We start from the raw sequence: 17,311 nt of genomic DNA on the forward strand, positions 1-17,311 counted from the left end.
CTGATCAGAAATCCTGTTTTACTTTATTAGAGCCGCGAAAAGGGGAAAAGAGTAATAATTCTATTATTAATGTAATGTAAAATCATTTAATTGACATTATCCAAAATCGCAAGTACGGTCCTGGCTACCATCATGATGCACACAAATATGGCAACGTGTATAAGATTTGACAACACTGGTTGTTTTCTTCGCTTCTACTTTTCATCAACATTGCCATATCACAATTTTTTTCCCTGGTTTCCTGATTAATTGAAAGATGATTTCGCAGTCACAACCATTTCTCAAATAAATATTAATATACATGAATTTGGTGCGGGCTTATAAAGTGCTTTAGCATCAAGTTCAACAATGTTTAAAAAAATTCTAATGTTTGGTGTGTTAAATTGTAAATTTCAACACTCTTGCAAAGTTAGAGTCTACAGAATGGCAACATTGTCGAATTGCTGGTGGCTTGGCTATTGACAACACAAAAGCTGTTTATTGCGATTCAATAAAAAATTATTTGGCCAAATAAACGATCTTTGTAAATCCAAATTTGCAGGTTTAACACCTATTTTGCTATCGTCTGCCCTAAGGTAAGATTCAAACATTCTCATCGTGCATTTGTAGATGTAAAATCCATTATTCTTTCAGTTAAAAATGGAGGAATACGTTTACTAATATTGACCTTATTTTTTTCAATATTTCATCCTTTTTAAGCTATGAAAATGCCACCAACCGTAGAAGACACTACAGATAACGGAATCTACGAATACGAAGAAAGTTCTTTGTCTATTGCTTCTGAAGAGATTGAAAACACCAATGTGGAAGACTTTGATGCTCCTCCGGAAAATGACTTTTCTGAATACATGTGGATGGAAAATGAAGAAGAGTTTGATAAGGAGGTTTGTAGCTATATTTCGGCACCAACAATTCTTGCAGTTACTTCATAATTCTTGTCCAATGCTTTTTGGTAACAGGCTACTACTAAGGCCACCCTCATATAACCTTGTTCAAAACCCTGAGTCAATGTGTAAAAGTTGTAAACAAGCTTTAAATACTGATACATCAGAGATTTCATTTAATTGTATTATATATATATGTTTGTGATAATCACAGTTTTAACTTTGGTAACATTGTAAAATAATTATAAAACTATTAACAAAGATACCTACATAGGACATAGGTAGATGCTTTGTGCTCAAGCACAGTAACTCACAATGTATCAACCACATTACTTTTATATTTAAAAAATGTGTTTATACATATCTTTAAAGCTACTTCCATTCTTCACTTTTCAAGTAAAAAAATTATAAAATTTCAATGCTTAGGATTAATTTTCTTTTCAGAATATCAGGATATTATGTACACTTTGTTGTAATAGATCTTGTGTATACATATGTTTTAGAAACAACTTGTATGCAGGCATAGGTATACCTATTGGTTATTTGATGTAAAGCATTTACTTATAAAGTTTATTTTTTAATAATTATTAGTTTATTTGGTTTATATAGGTATGTATGCATTTTTCAAATAGGTCATGCAACGCTTGGAGGAGGAAGCATTAATGGAGGAGTGCATCGCTTACATGAGTACAGAAAATGGTTCATATCAAAATTCTTCAGAAGGGTAAATATAATATTTGTAAATTCATCTTGAAACAGTGTGCATACAAAATATGTAGGTATATTCTTGTGAACAAAAACATATTCCAAATTTTCTCTACATCTTCAAATTATTCAATTATTTCTCTTTTTTTCTGCAGATACCTCCATTTTATTTGTTGCGTTTCAAATAAATATGCAGTTGATAATTCCATTATGTCTGCTTATATTTTATAATCAATATAAGCAAACATTAGTGAAGAAATTTTATTTGTAAATACAACAGAATTATCTGATATGGTTAAAAACAAGTTAGGAGGTATTTTTTCAAGTCCAGATAAACTTGTTTCGAAAGTTTGTAATCAATTTGTAGCGCAGATAAATATGTTTATATTCCGTATTGTATCCAAAAATAGATTTTTTAAAATGGTTTTGTTTATATGCATTTGGCTTGTTAATTAGCGTTTTGGGCAGCGTTTCTAAATGATCTGCCTGTTTATAATTGAAGCATTTAAAAAAGAAAACAGAAAAAACTAGGATTGTTAAACTTTTTGTATATTATACCTTTATAAGTATCTGCAAACGATTCCTACAGTGTAAGGTTGGACATTCCTTGTTTTTCCGGCTAGATCCTATTTCATATTTCAAGCAATTTTACTAATGTGATTTCAAAACAAATTGATTGACAAGAATATTGCTAAATTAATTTGTATTTCATTTGTTGCCAGATTAGTAATTTCCATTTATTTTTTATATGTTTAATTTAAAAAAGGTCTGGTGATAGCATTGAAGTAACCACTTCAAAGCTTAACCCTGAAGCCGCCGAATTCGTTCCATCTAACCGGAGAGAGCCACCTCTGGAGGAGATTCCAGTGACATCTACTTCCCCTTAAATTCTGGTCTCACTTTGATGTAAATAATTGTTCGTTTGAAGCATAATCTGAATAGGCTGCGATTAATTATTTATTTATTACTACTCTTTTTATGTCGTTTTAAACATTTTCCGTCCTGTAGTAGTAACAAATGGTTGGTTTGGCTCTGCAGAGCAGAAATATCTGCTTCTGTAATTAATGATATATATATCAGTATTTTCTTGCATCTTTTCTAACATGTGATTCCATTCTATCAGATGGAAATATGTTTAATGGGACTTAAAAAGTTTAGTACTCTTGGAGTAATTGAGTTATTTATGTTTTGTATAATTTCGCCATTGACGAAATAGTCAGAGGAAAACCATAATATTTTAGTGCAAAAAAAATCAAGTGCTTAAGTTCTAGTTGAAGCAGGTATTTTATGTATAGCTTTTGTTTTTTCTGGGTATTCAAATTGCAGATATCACCCTACCAGCTGCAGTCAAACGGCAATTGCTGTTTAAGAGGCACGCGAATCTTATAGGGTAAATATATATTTAACAGTTATTGTACCAAAATAATTGATTTGTGGTCTGAATATGATGTAATTTGTTGGAGGATTACTTTTACATTTATGTCAGTCTACTATTTTCGTGTTAGTAGTTCCTAACTCTTTGTCTTTAATTTCCTAAGTACTATTAGGTATCTTTTACGATTTTACAAGTGTCTTCAAACAGCTTTATATTATAAGTTTACAAGTTTTAAGCCATACATTTTTCTGAAGATCACTAGAAGTCATTATTTTCTATGTTGTTTTTCTATTATTCATTTATTAATTTCTGCAAAGCAAATGGCAATGCTTGAACCTTCAATAATAATTTCAGTTTAATCATTTGATTTTTATATATTTAAGCAAAATATGTCTTTTTAGATGTAAGTATAAAGTAATATCTGCTGAGTGACCCTGTTTGCAAGTAATTTAACAAAAAAAAACATTAGCTCTCGTATAGTAGTGCATATTTTTGTTGCTCATTGGTGTAAAAACATTTAATAATGTATTATACATACTCTGGGAAAAGCCACATTATAGATAATTGTAAATTTTTATAAAATTTAGCCACTAGTTCAATACAATTTTAGGAAAATAGGAAAGAAACTTTTAGGTATCGGAAAATTTTCAATTACAAAATGGTTAGTGTAAGCGAGAGCATGTAATTGAATCTGTGATGAAGCAGCAGCGTTGTAGTGTAAAATATAAAAGACATATTTTAGTTCATAATCGCTCGAAAACGCAAAATTGTGCGGTTTATTTACTTTCACACATATATGCCTGATATTTAAATGAACTTCCTCTTAGTGTTTATTTGCTTACATTTGAATAGCTATATCTTCCAAAAATTCCCTATACAATGTGACTTCTAACAATAAAATGGTGCAGATTAGCTAAATCGAACAGGAGAATTACATATGGCATTTCAAATGTGAGACTTACTTGTAATTGTTACATATTATGTTGTGACTGTATGTCCAGGTGAGATTACTTAATTTTTACCCTCGATAGAAAAAATCCTCCACTACATTCTGCACACTATGTGTGATATTGAAGGCTGTGGCGGGACAAAAAAATCCATTAGTATTGGTGTGGCTCTCTTAATGACCAGATTTTAATTGGTGCAAGTGAAAAATTATTCATTTTATATACTAATGTGGAATGAATAAAGAAAAATACAAAATGTCCGGGTTTTACTGTGTTTTACCTTGCTATCAATTTTATAATAATTCAAGAAAGAATATTAGAGAATATAATAGGTGAATAAACAAAAAAAATGCGTATACAATTTTATCTCTTTATTGTCACTGCAGCACAAACGAGGGCATATGTACATTCTATGTTTGTATAAATGTAAAATATCTGCCGAATTTAGAAAAATATTTTCCTCGTTTGCTTGGTAAAATTTGGTATAATTTGTTTACCTATAACCGATACAATGTATAAACTTATCGAAAATGAAATTTTATTGTAGAAAAAAAAAATCCTGATGATCAAGTTTGTAGATGTTTTTCATAAATATGTATACAGACAATTAAGCTACACTAATCATGTGCAATGATTTAGATTTTAATTTGTAAATACTAATAATAAAGGAATCATAATTAATTAAACAATTTAAAGATCCACACATAAGGTATTATAGCCAGTACAACATACAATAAGTATCCCTAAATTATCGAGATTCGAAACAAAACCGCCTACTGAAATATCGCCAAGTAGATTTTCACAGTGGCTCTCCTATCTCAATAATATTATTTCTAGTACGTTCTTATAGTGAAAGTGAATGTCAAAACCATTTCAATATAATTTAACACGCACTCTACATTATTTTTTTTAGTTTTAAGACCAACGTCCATATACCTTCCACCAGGTACGTGGCGGATTTCGTCAAAGAAAGTGGAGGTGAGGAAAGATATTTTAGGGATATTATTTGTATCACGCACTAATTATATCTTACTACCTTTACAAAAAAAAATATTTAAACAAAAAAATTATCATCCCTGTTCGAATTATAACTAAAAGTTACATTAATTTTTTTTTCTTGTTAACATAATGACCGAAATTGAACATTTTCTAAAATTATTAGACAAAATAAGAGATATACTCATGAGGCATAACACCCCGTCTAGGGTAAAACGTGTGATTTACAGAATAATTAAGCAAATTAGTTAAATTCGACGTGTAAATATCAGCAAACCTGAAAAGTCTCCTGGAAAAATAGGTAGGGTTGTGATATGTCCTAAACACGCTTCCGAATTGTTTATTGAACACATATTTTATCTCATGCCTGAAAATATCTAAATTTTTTCACCAAAACAATAGTTTAATCACAAATATTACCTAAGCCTATCTCTTTCCGCCATCCATTTCGCTAAAATCACTTGTTCTTCTGGATCTTCACAATCCTGATGATCCTCAATTAGTTGTGTAAGCATTTGGAGCCAATTGGCATTTTTCTTAAAGTCTGGATTATTGAGTGTTGCAATTTCGTGCTAATAGTTACTACAGAAAATAAATTATTGTTCCTTTATAATGAGAATCAATACTAACAGTTAATTCAGTTATTATAGCTCCAGTCCTCCATCCATGCTCTAAAGTGACATCAGCTAAATCACTGTAAGGGTGGTCTCCGAAATATAACACCTGATGTCCTCTCCATCCAGTTAGTTCTTGAAGTTGTTTTACGGTTCCCTTTAAAATAAATTGAACAAAGTAATTATTTAACAGGGCGAGGTATGACAATAAGATTTATTACTTCATAATATATTACGCCTTTTTCTAACTTAGTAACCCTATCCCAGATATGCGTGCCACTGCGCTCATCAAACACCCGGATTGGTCTCGAGAGATCGGTGAAAAAACGTGGTTTTCGAGCCTGCACAATCAACACATCAAAGTAATCTTTCCAATCAGGCCCCACTAACAATTCCATTCCTTCATTTCTACAATGATGTTCCTTTAAATTTGATTTTATTTCAGTCAAAGAACTTACACAAAATGATAGGGGCTATTTGTAACTAAAAACAACTTTTTCCCAGCCTTAATCAGTCTATCAAAAAAAGGTCTTAATTTATCATTGGTTTCAATATACTCAGTTACATTTTGACCTACTATTTTGTGCATTACTGGGTGAGAGTTTCTAACTGAGCTCTGGAAAAAATAACAGGATAGCTGTGTTTCCATTATCATCCAAGAAATGTTAAAACTACCTGAATATCCCTAAAGAGGATTTCAGGATGATAATCTATATGGTTCCTCTCAAAGTGGTCAGCTACATTGCAAATCAGTACCATTTCAGGAACTGAGAATAGATCTGCTAGTTGAACCATCTTGGTATGTGAGTCTTGTAATACCAACTACAAAAGTAAAAAACACTTATTAAATGAACCAATTGATTTTGGGAGATGTGTGGAAAAATATAAGGTTTTTCTAAATTGCCATAATTAATGCACTTTTAATTTGTAATTCAATAAAACAAGCAAATATAACACCCTATTTTCTTGATTTCTCTAGAAATTAGTGGTTATTAGCAAAATCATTACAATGAAAACTTACAGAGGCATTTTTGGTGTGTCCTTCCACATATGCAATAGGAATGATACGATTTTTATACAATTCCAATACTTCATCATTTGACAAAGCTTTCAGACCTTTGTAAACAGTTCCAAACTGAATTTGAAGGAATGAATCTAGCTTGAGCAACACCCCTTTTTCAACATCATAATGAAGGCCTCTTACTGCAAAGCCTGGTCTATACTCTAGATTTGCTATTTCAGATGGATACTACAATATTTTTACTATTAAATATAATCACTTTTTAAGAGACAGGAAAACTTACTTTATATTGTTCAATAAGAGTCTGCCTGCCTAAATTGTACAAGAGATGTTCAAGAGAAGGTTTGTAACAGGCCAAGGTGTAATCATAATCAAATCCATACACTTTTACTTCTTTCAGATCTAATTCATTACAAGCAAAAACAGCTCTTGGGTTTACATCTTGAGGTAGTTTCTTTGCTGAAATTTTTAAGTTAGTGACTATCTATGTATGATTTAATTCTGTTATTTGATAAGTTATTCTGTATTTACTTTTGAAAGTGGAGAAGCTGTAAATTGAAGGATTTCAGAATTTTACATTAACTTATTATTCATTATATACTGCTATTCATATACTGCTTATTTCTACAATTTCATTATCTATCAATCTGTAATAGTCAACTGCAAACAGAAGGCTGCCCCCAAAGCACATTTGCTCACTAATTTCATTTTGTTATTTTACTAGATGCTTTACATTAATTGTACCTACTTCTACATAAATGACTGACGTAAAAAGATTTGTACTTTTGTAAGGTTAGCCCCTGGTCAAAATAAAGGAAACATTGGGGTCAACATTCTACCGAATTCACAATACAGTAGACATGCGCAGTGTATCGAATATGAATTTTTTTAAGTCATGATCTTAGGTTAAGATTAAGTCAAGTTCAAGGTCATTCGCAAACGTGACCTTGAATATATGGTACATGATATATTTAAAGTGCAATCACAATTGGATAACTAATGAGTCAAGCGCATTTATAACTCCATAAATTTTAAGTGTTCAATGTTGTCATAAAATAGATCACACACGAGCATAAATCAACCCATATTTTTATCAATGTGGGCTAGATAGTAAAAAATTCTACTTACATTGGCACTTTGTTTTTACTAATTTATACGCCTCCTCTAACCTGCGGGTTGAATGTAACCGTAGCCATATTTGTTCTTTTATTTGGAATCCCCTAAATAACTTATAATTGATATTTAAGCAGCATTTATTGCATAATTTCCTACCTAAAAACATCCCAACAAGATTTAGGTTAGGGTTCAAAAAATTCTAGCGCGAAGTACATTTCTGATAGCAGACCTGTCACTGTCACTGCTAGAACTTGACCACAAAACCTTCCAAGTAATTAATGTAAATAATGTATTTAACGGGCTAATTGAAGATTGTGCGTTGCAGGTGGCATTAATTTTTGTAATATTCAACAACACAATAAAAATATATGTGTCTTTGTCATATATATTGTTTTTTATATAAGGTTTTCCTAGTTTTTCTCATTAGCTCTCGAACTGTTCTAATCCCTCAATGTCCAATAAAATTTCATACATTCAAAATGTTCAATTTCAAGTTTAGTATAAGCCTTGTAAAGAAAGTGTTTTAAAATAATTATTGCAATATTCACATAATAACGGTTTTTAAATTTTTTAATTCAACATCTAATAAAGAAAAAATAGTTAAACATATTTGCCTTTCTTCATCACGCATCAAAGATAATGAGTTGAACAATGAAAAGTTTGTCATAAGAACAGTGTGCACGAAGAAGACGGTTCCTGTTTAATTGCATTTTCTTCTGGTATGTTAATTTTGTTTAAGGAGTGAGGTGCTTATTATTTTTAGGAGATTCTATAGATATTAAAAATTAAAATAAACCTCTGTTTGAACTTGAAAAAATTTAAGCTTATGGTGGGTGCGTCAAGCAGTCGAACAATCCAATAGAAATTCTGGGCATTTTCCTTTCGCATTCCATTTTATTTATGGCTGACAAAAATTTGACAAGAATATTAACGATGATATAACATGTTGTTGACAAATTGTGGCTGTCAAAGATGGTGTGCTGATGACGTAACAAAATCAATAATATTGAAAGGAATTCATTGGTCCTGATTCTGGTTCTTTTGTTTTTTAATTGTTTGGCGTAAAGTAAACAACAGTGAGTGAACTTCAAGGTAAATCAAAATAAACGCATTAATATATGTCTTAAGAGCCTCTGGTTGTACTATTGTAGCCTATTAATTTGTATTTGAGAGCCTTTTATACCTCCCTTTGCTGATGTATTTCTTTTTTTAGCATGGGGTTCTCATACTACTAACAACCCCTTTTATTTCATTTCAAATTCCGCCATTTTCTTACAACACTACATACATCAACGTACGCAAAATACAATAAATCATATTATTTCATATCATCATATACACATATGACAGATTACAGACGCATTGCTGTTCAAATAATAAATGCGATTAAAAAGAGGGTTTTATCCCAATTACCCCAATAATGCTAGAGTTCTACTAGTATAAACTGCCTTACGCCGTGAAACGTTGTGCAACTACATTCTTAAGTAATCTAAGCCAAACAACCTGATACAAAAAACCCATTTATTTAGGAAAAACATACATATTATGTCAATTGTAATTAAACCAACTTTATGAGATCCAAATACATATTCGCCAATTAAACCGCAAAGTTTTGACGACGAACGTCACTCGTATATTCCCCCAATGTGTGTGTGACGGAATTCTCAATAATAAAAAAAATATCATAATGGGTGTTATGTATAGCATTTTATGACATTTTATTGTTTAAGATTTTTATAGATCCAAGGTAAAAATTTCTCTACACGAGTATACACTCCGGGGTATTGACCTTTTCCACAGCCAATTCCCCAAGACACAATCCCCACTTGCGTCCATTTGCCATTTTCAACCATAAGTGGACCACCTGAATCCCCCTAAAATCAGACTCAAGGTCAATTACATAATTCAACTTCATAACCAAAACTGAGCCATAAACCTGCTAAAACATACTCACACTGCAAGAATCTTTGCTATCTTTCCCAGCGCATAACATATGCTCGACAATCCCTCCCGGTGCAGCAAGTCCGTATTTTTGCTTGCAGTCCAAATTGCTCCAAATGGGAATGTTAACTTCCTGCAAAATTGCAGGCTGCGGACCGCCTAAATTGAATTAAGGTTTTGTCTCTAGACTATTCCAGAAGAAAGGTAATATTCACTTTCACGCAGACTTCCCCATCCAATGACAGTGCCGGTACTCCCTGCCCAATCCCTTGTACCCCCAGATGGTAAGCAAACTGGCCGGATCATTGAGTTGAAGTCAATTGGACTGTCCATTGTTAAGATTGCGATATCGTTATACTGTAGCAAGGATATATTTAATCAAAGAATATGGATGAGTTAGGACAAACGACAATGCAATGAACGTTCAGGCGGAAATATAAAGAGAATGTCAGATAACCCGAATACATTAATTCAGTAATATCAAGTGCTGATGCTACTTCTCACCAAAGTCCTGGGATCAAATCCTCTATGCCTGACGACTCTTTTGACTCGCTTCTCCACATGCCTCACCTCCGAGTTAGTTTTAATGTTGTAGTCGCCTAATCTCACAGTTAATCTCGCAACGTCCCATGAGCTCATGCTAAAACCAAATATTCTTACCAACTCCGATGCCTTCGTTAAATGTGTGCTTACTGGGCTACACAATGGGCAGCAGATAAGATGTGAATATTATCGATTAGCGATCCCCCACAAAACTGCCGTCCACCATTAAACAAAGCAGCTATCCAGGGCCATTCGTTTATATCGGCATTATGACCTCCAACGATTTTGCCTTGATCCTGGACCCCATTTTTGGCCCCACATGCAAGGTTTCCAAAGTCATATGAAGGCACTTGAGTGGTAGGTTTAGTTGTGACAGGCTTATGTGTGGGCCTTTTCGTTGTTGCCTTGGTGGTGATAATCAGAGATGGAATCATAGGGGTGCTTGGTGCTACTGGAGTGTTTGGGCTGGAGGGGTGAGTGGGCAGGGGAGGAATTGTGTGGTTTGGAGGATGCGTTGGAAGCGGTGGAGGCCAGTTCGGGATTTTCGCAAGTTCTGGCATTACGTTAGCCAGTGTTGATGTCGAGTTGTGGCTATCTTCGATTGAAGGCTCAATATGAGTGTCGCTAGTTTCTAGTACGCTAGCACAACACACACCAAATATCTACAGGAATCAATTTTAATTTACTCCTGGGAGATGGCAGATAGACTAAAGCATCTTACCTGTCGACCTTCTTCAGTGTAATAGCTGCACGCATCGTACATTGCAAGCAACCACGAATCAAAATTACCGACGGCGGGTACTTTGAAGTATGGGTAACATTTTCTAAACTGCACGCAAGTGCCTACTTCACCTTTTGCGTTGTAGCATGGCCCTGTCGTGGCTATATGCGCAGTAGCGCCTTGTAATGGAGAAATAACAGGTATTTGCTGCACTTGTGGAATATAGTTTACTAATGGGTATCCAAAAGCTGGTTGCAGGATAAACTGTTTCGAATCTCTCTTGCTTAGTTTTGTATGGGATTGCGATAATGTTTCTTAAAACATGAGAATGTTTTATTATATTATGTTTACAGGTCAGAAGAGCGGCGCATTTTATGGTGGATTGCCTATACAGGGGGGTTTCCACCGAATGGGCCAAACTTCATCCACATGTTTTTTCTAAAAAACATTACGATTTGGTTGAATTGGTCTTAAGCACGAAAATTGACAATTTTCGATATATAGGGTGCCAAACTTTCACTTATTTTTTCCAGCTTTTTCCGTAGCACCTACAGTTTTTGAGTAGTATAATCTACAGGATGGTGCTTTCCATAGGTCAGATACCATTTTACCCTGTTTGACTCTCTCGTACAGCACCTCTGACCATTTTTAAAAAATCGAATTCACCACTCAATTTAGAAATAGTATAACTGATACCTTTGTAGGGTTGTTTGCGAAGATATGAGGCAAAAGACCCACCCATACATGCTATGCCGTTTTACCGCCAAAGATCGTGTGGGAATAAAACATTAAGTGCTCCAAATTTGAACTAAAGGTCTAAAAAATTTTTAAATTTAACACAAGCTAATTTAGTAACGAAGCTTTTTTGTACTGTTTTAGACTTTGTTAAGTTATTGCATACTAATTCGAGAACTTGCGATTTAAACAACCGTCCTTAAAATGCGTTTCTCAACCACTCCCGAATTTTTAACGTCTAGATCGTAGAACCTGTAACACCCTGTATAACTTCACAGTGTCAGGACAGTTTTAATTCGGTTCTGCGCATGTAACTATCAATTTTTTGGCAAGTTGATTCACCATCTCAAAAAAAAACTAATAAATATGCAAATGCGTTCGTAAAGTGATTAAATCAATGTAAGTTCGCTCTTGAGACGGCACTTATAACGGTTGTCTTAAAAGTGGCTACCCACATGCAAATTCAGCCAGAATTATGATCCAAAACATGTTTTATTTTTAGTATGTATGTACAATTTTCTGATCGTCAATCTTAATTGGCGCATTTGAGTAACAATTCCAAGAAAGATTTTATCATTCTTTGAACATATCTTTGTCATTTGCGGTGTAGTTAAATTTAAATATGCCAATGTCCAGGTCATTGTTATGTTCCGATATGGTATTCTGTTACATTAGTATGTTTATATATTGGGCGCGTAACTGTTTAGGATGTCGATGGGCAGAATATTGGAACGGAACAAGAACCATTTTCTATTGCTTTGAACCTCCAAGAAATTTTTTGCTCTAGAAATTTCACATAAAATTCTTACTTGGGCAAAAAAATTATAATCGTTGGGATTAAGTTGATCTAATTAGTGAATCGTTGATTAATTTGATTGATTAAAGTGAAGAATAACTTTCGTGTTCTTGGTGCTGTTGATACAGTTATTTCTAATGGCGTCATTAGATGTTTCAGGACCAGGACTATAATGAGCAGGACTTCGTCTATGCTAATTAGATAATGTTATGTGGCAGTTATCTAATATATTCATAAAAAAAACATGTTAAAGGCACAAAATGTATTAAAGAATGGCCAAGAAAGAACACATTGAAGTATTGGAAGATTAAAATTCTCCTCAGTTCTATTCGTATGAGTAGCATGCGAGCATGGCATTGATTCCTTTGATGGCACCGCCACCGGTATACCTATAACCGTACCACCAATACCCTTTTTGGATTTACTTAGGCTTATTACCAAATAGTGGTCCGCATTCTCTTTTTTATGTTAGCAAACATTCATAATTGTTCACGATAAATTTGCCGATTGATTATAGGCATCAGAGTTCTTTCACATATTGGCAGATTCCGCTGCTACCTGACTGAATCACTGCCAAGGTCGCACCGAGCATTCACCTTATGCCTTCGTTATCGCTCACATTAAAAAATAATTACAAATTGATTCCGAAATTATGACGACATGGATTTTTTTTGCAATTTTAGACCGACATTCAAGACTTTAAACGTTGAGGTATTTTTTTATCGTTTGTGACGTGTTTTTATTCAGGGAGAATCTCAATTATGGGGTTTCTAACTAGACAGTTGCGGCTAATATAATGTCGATTATCATTTTATGTGAACATAAAAATATTGAATATTGACGCACATACCTAACGTTTAACTGCAAAAATCGAACAGATGGCTGATTGAATTAGAACTGGATGTCGTTGATTCGCGAGTACGCAAATATTTAATTTATATTTAATATTAAATCTTAAATTAAAATTTGCAGTAATTCGCAAGTTTCAACTTGAAAGTTAGTGGGTAATTAGGACAAACTGAATTACCTGGAACATTTTCATTAGGAGTACCTAAATTGTCAATGCAATAAATAACGACAACTTGCACTAACAAAAACAAACAAACATGTATCACAGTCCCCATGATTCATTAAATAAGAAGACGCTGCAGGATAACACAACCGTTACTGTCGATTGGTACTGTGACTGTAATACAAAGTGGCTCCTTTAAGGCCTACCTGGTGAGTTGCGTCCCCTCTTAATCCAGCTCGAGAACCGGAGAAACCCAATTTGCAATAAGAAACAATTTTAGATAATAACACCCATCTTCGACGAATCGCAAAAAGTCTCAGAACCGCAACGGCTTACGTGATTGACAGCATGAGAATAAAGAGATAAGTTATAGTATTTTAAGATAATTTGCGTTTATGAGATTCCCGTTATGTGGTCCTCATCCAGCTGAAAACGGGACTTCATTTATATGTTTTCCAACTACGTTCATGTCAGAAAAACCTTGCTAAAGACCATTAATTTGAACAAAAAGTAGTCAAGATGTATTTACCAGTTTTCACTGGATGTTTATAGGCGCTGATTAATGATAGTTTCCCAGAAAATTTTACCCAATTCTAAGAAGCTTAATTTGGAGTCGATAGCAGAAGGACGCACTTTCGCAGGCAGTCTAGGCCCAATTAATTTGTCAATATGCAAAAGGGATTTGCATAGATCTTTCAAGCAAAGGGGGGTTGTCATTGTCGGATAAGACACCCTAAAGTTTGTTTGCCGGCGTGTATAAAAAGATGTTTCGTTACAGCAGTAAATTCAGTTTAACTTCGGGATTTATAAACTATGGATCCACCATTGAAATGTATCGCTGCTGTCGTTACTTCCACACTTATTTGTCTTAATTTGTCTGTTGCTTTTGTGCCCAGAAACAATGTAAGTAGAAATTTTCCTCATAAATATGTGTTGATCTGTTCCATTCTCTCATGTCCAAAATCGCCTTTAAAATACAGGTTGATGGCGATATGATGAACAACGTTATGTTAGAGACTAATGGCAGCAGCCAGAACAAGGACAGGTACTCGCCGGTCTGGTTTGCCCCCCGAATGGGGAAGCAAATAGGAAATGGGGAGCTAAACGACAGACCAATTAAATTTTCCATTGTCGATAGTCTGGATGAATACCCTTGGGCTATGGTTACTTCCAACGGAAATAAAGGTAAACATTTTTAATTGCAAATAGTCTTTAGAATTTTTAAGCTCTCTAGAAATAGAGAAAAGGAACAAAGGCAAAAACTTCATCCCAAGACTTGGCCGAACATTACATGACGATGAAAATGATGCTGACGACGATAGTGACATCAGGACAGATGAGTCTATAGAAGTGGAAAGAGGACGTCCTTTTTCGTATTACCGCCGACCTGGCAGAGGAGGCCATACTATTTACTCTCCTCGTTTGGGGAGAGATGAAGATAACTATGTTTGAGTGCTGTTCTATAGCTATATGGTTTCTAGTAATAAATGTTTAATGTTTAAAAGTGACGCGGATCCGCAAGCTCGCCGAAAGATGTAAAAATTTTGAACATACGTTAAATAAAATAAGGCAATTTGAAAATTAACTAGTTTTATTTCATTATTTCTTCCCGGAATCAAGTGATATATAATTGTCAGTTACAAAACGCTGGAATTTCTCTTTTCTCTTCTGACAGAGAATTTTGATTTGATATTTATAATAAAATTTGCTTTTAGATAAACTTGAAATTAACAAAAATAAAGAAATGAAAAAGGTGGACAATACACGAATGACGCAAATCTGAGACTAACTTGAAGTTGCTGCACTTGTAGCGCTATTTCTGTACCCTCTCTGGGGATCTTATACACCATTTAACGCTTTTGGACACTGTCTGACTGTCAATTGAACTGTCATGTTTGTCAAATAATAGCCACTTTTTGTATGGTTAAGAATTCATATGTATATTTTTTAAATAATTACTATTTTAATTTCCAACTAACCAAACCTGTGCTAGACTTGAGAATCCAAAGTCCACTGATGTTGCGCTATCGAGATCGTTGATCTAAATTCGACTGGGTAGTATCAGACCTGGGTCAATTTATTTGGACTTTGTAGTCTTCAACTGCTTGGTAGTTGTAGTTTTCTGAATTTTCAATATGTTTGCTAGAAACCTGACTTCAAGGGTAAGTAATCTGATTTGAATTTCCTCAACTCTCAGAACAATATTTCTATGTCCATACATATCTAGTTATCAAGCCAGTTCCGAAGATACCAAAGCACACTACTAATTGTCGAACACAACAATGAAAATCTTCTGCCCATTACACAGAATGCTTTAACTGCTGCGAAAAAGCTTGGAGGTGAAATTTCAGTGCTAATTGCTGGAACAAAATGTGGTCCTGTTGTAGAACAAATTGCTAAAGCCGAAGGATTGTCCAAAATATTAGTGGCTGAAAGTGATGCTTTTAAAGGTGCGACTGCTGAAAATCTAACTGCCTTGGTAGTAGCCACTCAAAAGCAATTCAAGTATGGGCACATTATAGCTGGAGCTTCCTCTTTTGGGAAGGCTTTGCTGCCTCGAGTAGCTGCCAAGCTAAATGTGTCACCAGTGTCCGACGTTATTGCCATCAAATCACCTAACACCTTTGTCAGAAGTATCTATGCTGGAAATGCAATTCAGACACTAGAAGCTCTAGATGACGTCAAAATCTTATCAGTTAGAGGCACCAGTTTTGAGCCTGCTAAACTTGAGGGGGGATCTGCTGCTGTGGAAAAAGTACCTGTTGAGGGCTGTGATACACAACTAACCACATTTATCAGCCAAGAATTAAGCAAATCAGACCGCCCAGAGCTGACAGGTGCCAAAGTAGTTGTCAGTGGAGGAAGAGGCCTGAAATCAGGGGAAAACTTCAAATTGCTTTATGATCTAGCTGACAAACTCAATGCTGCTGTAGGAGCTTCAAGAGCTGCTGTGGATGCAGGTTACGTGCCAAACGATCTGCAAGTCGGCCAAACTGGAAAAATTGTAGCTCCAGATCTGTACATTGCAGTAGGCATTTCAGGAGCCATTCAACATTTAGCTGGAATGAAGGATAGCAAGACTATTGTAGCTATCAATAAAGACCCGGAGGCTCCTATCTTCCAAGTAGCCGATTACGGATTGGTAGCTGATTTGTTTAAAGCTGTCCCAGAAATGACACAGAAGTTGTAGGGAAATGTTTTATGCTTATTTGTTACATTTTGTTTTACATTATGTGAAAGTTGCAGTACATGCTACTATTGATTTTGTTATTTTGCTTTTGAAAATATCTTAATATTTGTCTAGGTCTTCCATATAAAGTACGTTAATAAAACGTTTTATACGATTTTATTTTTCCTTATTTAAACCTGAACTAGTCTAAATAATTTTGAAAATATCTAGTGTTATGACTATTCCCACGTCAATTGTAGAATTAAAAAAAGGTTTTGCAGTTCGTGCCCTTGTCCTAGACAGTATCGCGTGCAAAATGTCATTAAGTTTATAAATTTTTGTTGAAATTTGATAGACACCTACTTCCAAATCTTTTAGGTGGAAATCCCCGTCTTCTAGTCAGCATTTCATAAAAATAGCCCTTTTTAATTAGACGAAAGCTAGAATGATAGCGACAATAAATGTGTTGTATCCATCCTATAGTCAATTGGATGAAATCCAATCCCTCTTCAGTCTTAGAACTTCAATGTATCTTTGTTCTTTTCGACATGGGAAGACCCGGTGGGCGTCAATAATCATATGTCAGATGGAAATTTAACACCGGTTTTCAGCTTGTCTATATTTACTGTTTAGGTAATTTACTGGAAACGCCCCCTGCTGCAGCATGATTTGATTTTTTGAATCGTTTTCTGCCCAAAAACAGGATCTTAATTAAAAGAAATAAATAGAATAGATT

The 17,311-nt window shown here is 34.2% G+C and overlaps 5 protein-coding genes across 7 annotated transcripts; 3 read left to right on the forward strand and 2 right to left on the reverse strand.

Annotated features, from left to right (window-relative positions):
* Positions 1–422: 422 nt before the first annotated feature.
* On the forward strand, positions 423–4,160 carry Paip2 (polyA-binding protein interacting protein 2). Its single transcript, XM_066399347.1, has 4 exons — positions 423–575; positions 700–884; positions 1,517–1,608; positions 2,356–4,160. The coding sequence occupies exons 2-4, from the start codon at positions 702–704 to the stop codon at positions 2,474–2,476; spliced, it is 396 nt and encodes a 131-aa protein (XP_066255444.1). The 5' UTR covers positions 423–575; positions 700–701; the 3' UTR covers positions 2,477–4,160.
* Positions 4,161–4,375: 215 nt separating this feature from the next.
* On the reverse strand, positions 4,376–7,878 carry Nt5c (5' nucleotidase C). Its single transcript, XM_066399346.1, has 9 exons — positions 7,671–7,878; positions 6,826–7,001; positions 6,543–6,770; positions 6,197–6,343; positions 5,980–6,137; positions 5,743–5,929; positions 5,538–5,678; positions 5,328–5,479; positions 4,376–5,274 (listed from the first exon to the last, which is right to left on the reverse strand). The coding sequence occupies exons 1-9, from the start codon at positions 7,822–7,824 to the stop codon at positions 5,070–5,072; spliced, it is 1,548 nt and encodes a 515-aa protein (XP_066255443.1). The 5' UTR covers positions 7,825–7,878; the 3' UTR covers positions 4,376–5,069.
* Positions 7,879–9,062: 1,184 nt separating this feature from the next.
* LOC136414680 (trypsin-like) lies at positions 9,063–13,553 on the reverse strand. Of its 2 annotated transcripts, none has more exons than XM_066398844.1 (7): positions 13,422–13,553; positions 10,864–11,042; positions 10,293–10,804; positions 10,104–10,239; positions 9,815–9,956; positions 9,613–9,758; positions 9,063–9,532 (listed from the first exon to the last, which is right to left on the reverse strand). In XM_066398844.1, exons 1-7 carry the CDS (start codon positions 13,516–13,518, stop codon positions 9,377–9,379), a joined length of 1,368 nt encoding a protein of 455 aa, XP_066254941.1. In that variant the 5' UTR covers positions 13,519–13,553; the 3' UTR covers positions 9,063–9,376. The 2 variants fall into 2 exon arrangements, with proteins under 2 accessions (XP_066254941.1, XP_066254940.1); XM_066398843.1 differs by having other exon boundaries at positions 9,064–9,532; positions 10,864–11,177; positions 13,422–13,551.
* Positions 13,483–14,971, forward strand: LOC136414681 (uncharacterized). Of its 2 annotated transcripts, none has more exons than XM_066398845.1 (4): positions 13,483–13,615; positions 13,687–14,309; positions 14,387–14,591; positions 14,641–14,971. In XM_066398845.1, exons 2-4 carry the CDS (start codon positions 14,220–14,222, stop codon positions 14,856–14,858), a joined length of 513 nt encoding a protein of 170 aa, XP_066254942.1. In that variant the 5' UTR covers positions 13,483–13,615; positions 13,687–14,219; the 3' UTR covers positions 14,859–14,971. The 2 variants fall into 2 exon arrangements, with proteins under 2 accessions (XP_066254942.1, XP_066254943.1); XM_066398846.1 differs by having other exon boundaries at positions 14,647–14,971.
* Positions 14,972–15,350: 379 nt separating this feature from the next.
* wal (electron transfer flavoprotein subunit alpha wal) lies at positions 15,351–16,750 on the forward strand. The gene is made up of 2 exons (XM_066398897.1): positions 15,351–15,568; positions 15,634–16,750. The coding sequence occupies exons 1-2, from the start codon at positions 15,542–15,544 to the stop codon at positions 16,594–16,596; spliced, it is 990 nt and encodes a 329-aa protein (XP_066254994.1). The 5' UTR covers positions 15,351–15,541; the 3' UTR covers positions 16,597–16,750.
* The last annotated feature ends 561 nt before the right edge of the window (positions 16,751–17,311 follow it).

The sequence above is a fragment of the Euwallacea similis genome, chromosome 18 (assembly GCF_039881205.1).
Source record: "Euwallacea similis isolate ESF13 chromosome 18, ESF131.1, whole genome shotgun sequence".
Taxonomy (NCBI): domain Eukaryota; kingdom Metazoa; phylum Arthropoda; class Insecta; order Coleoptera; family Curculionidae; genus Euwallacea; species Euwallacea similis.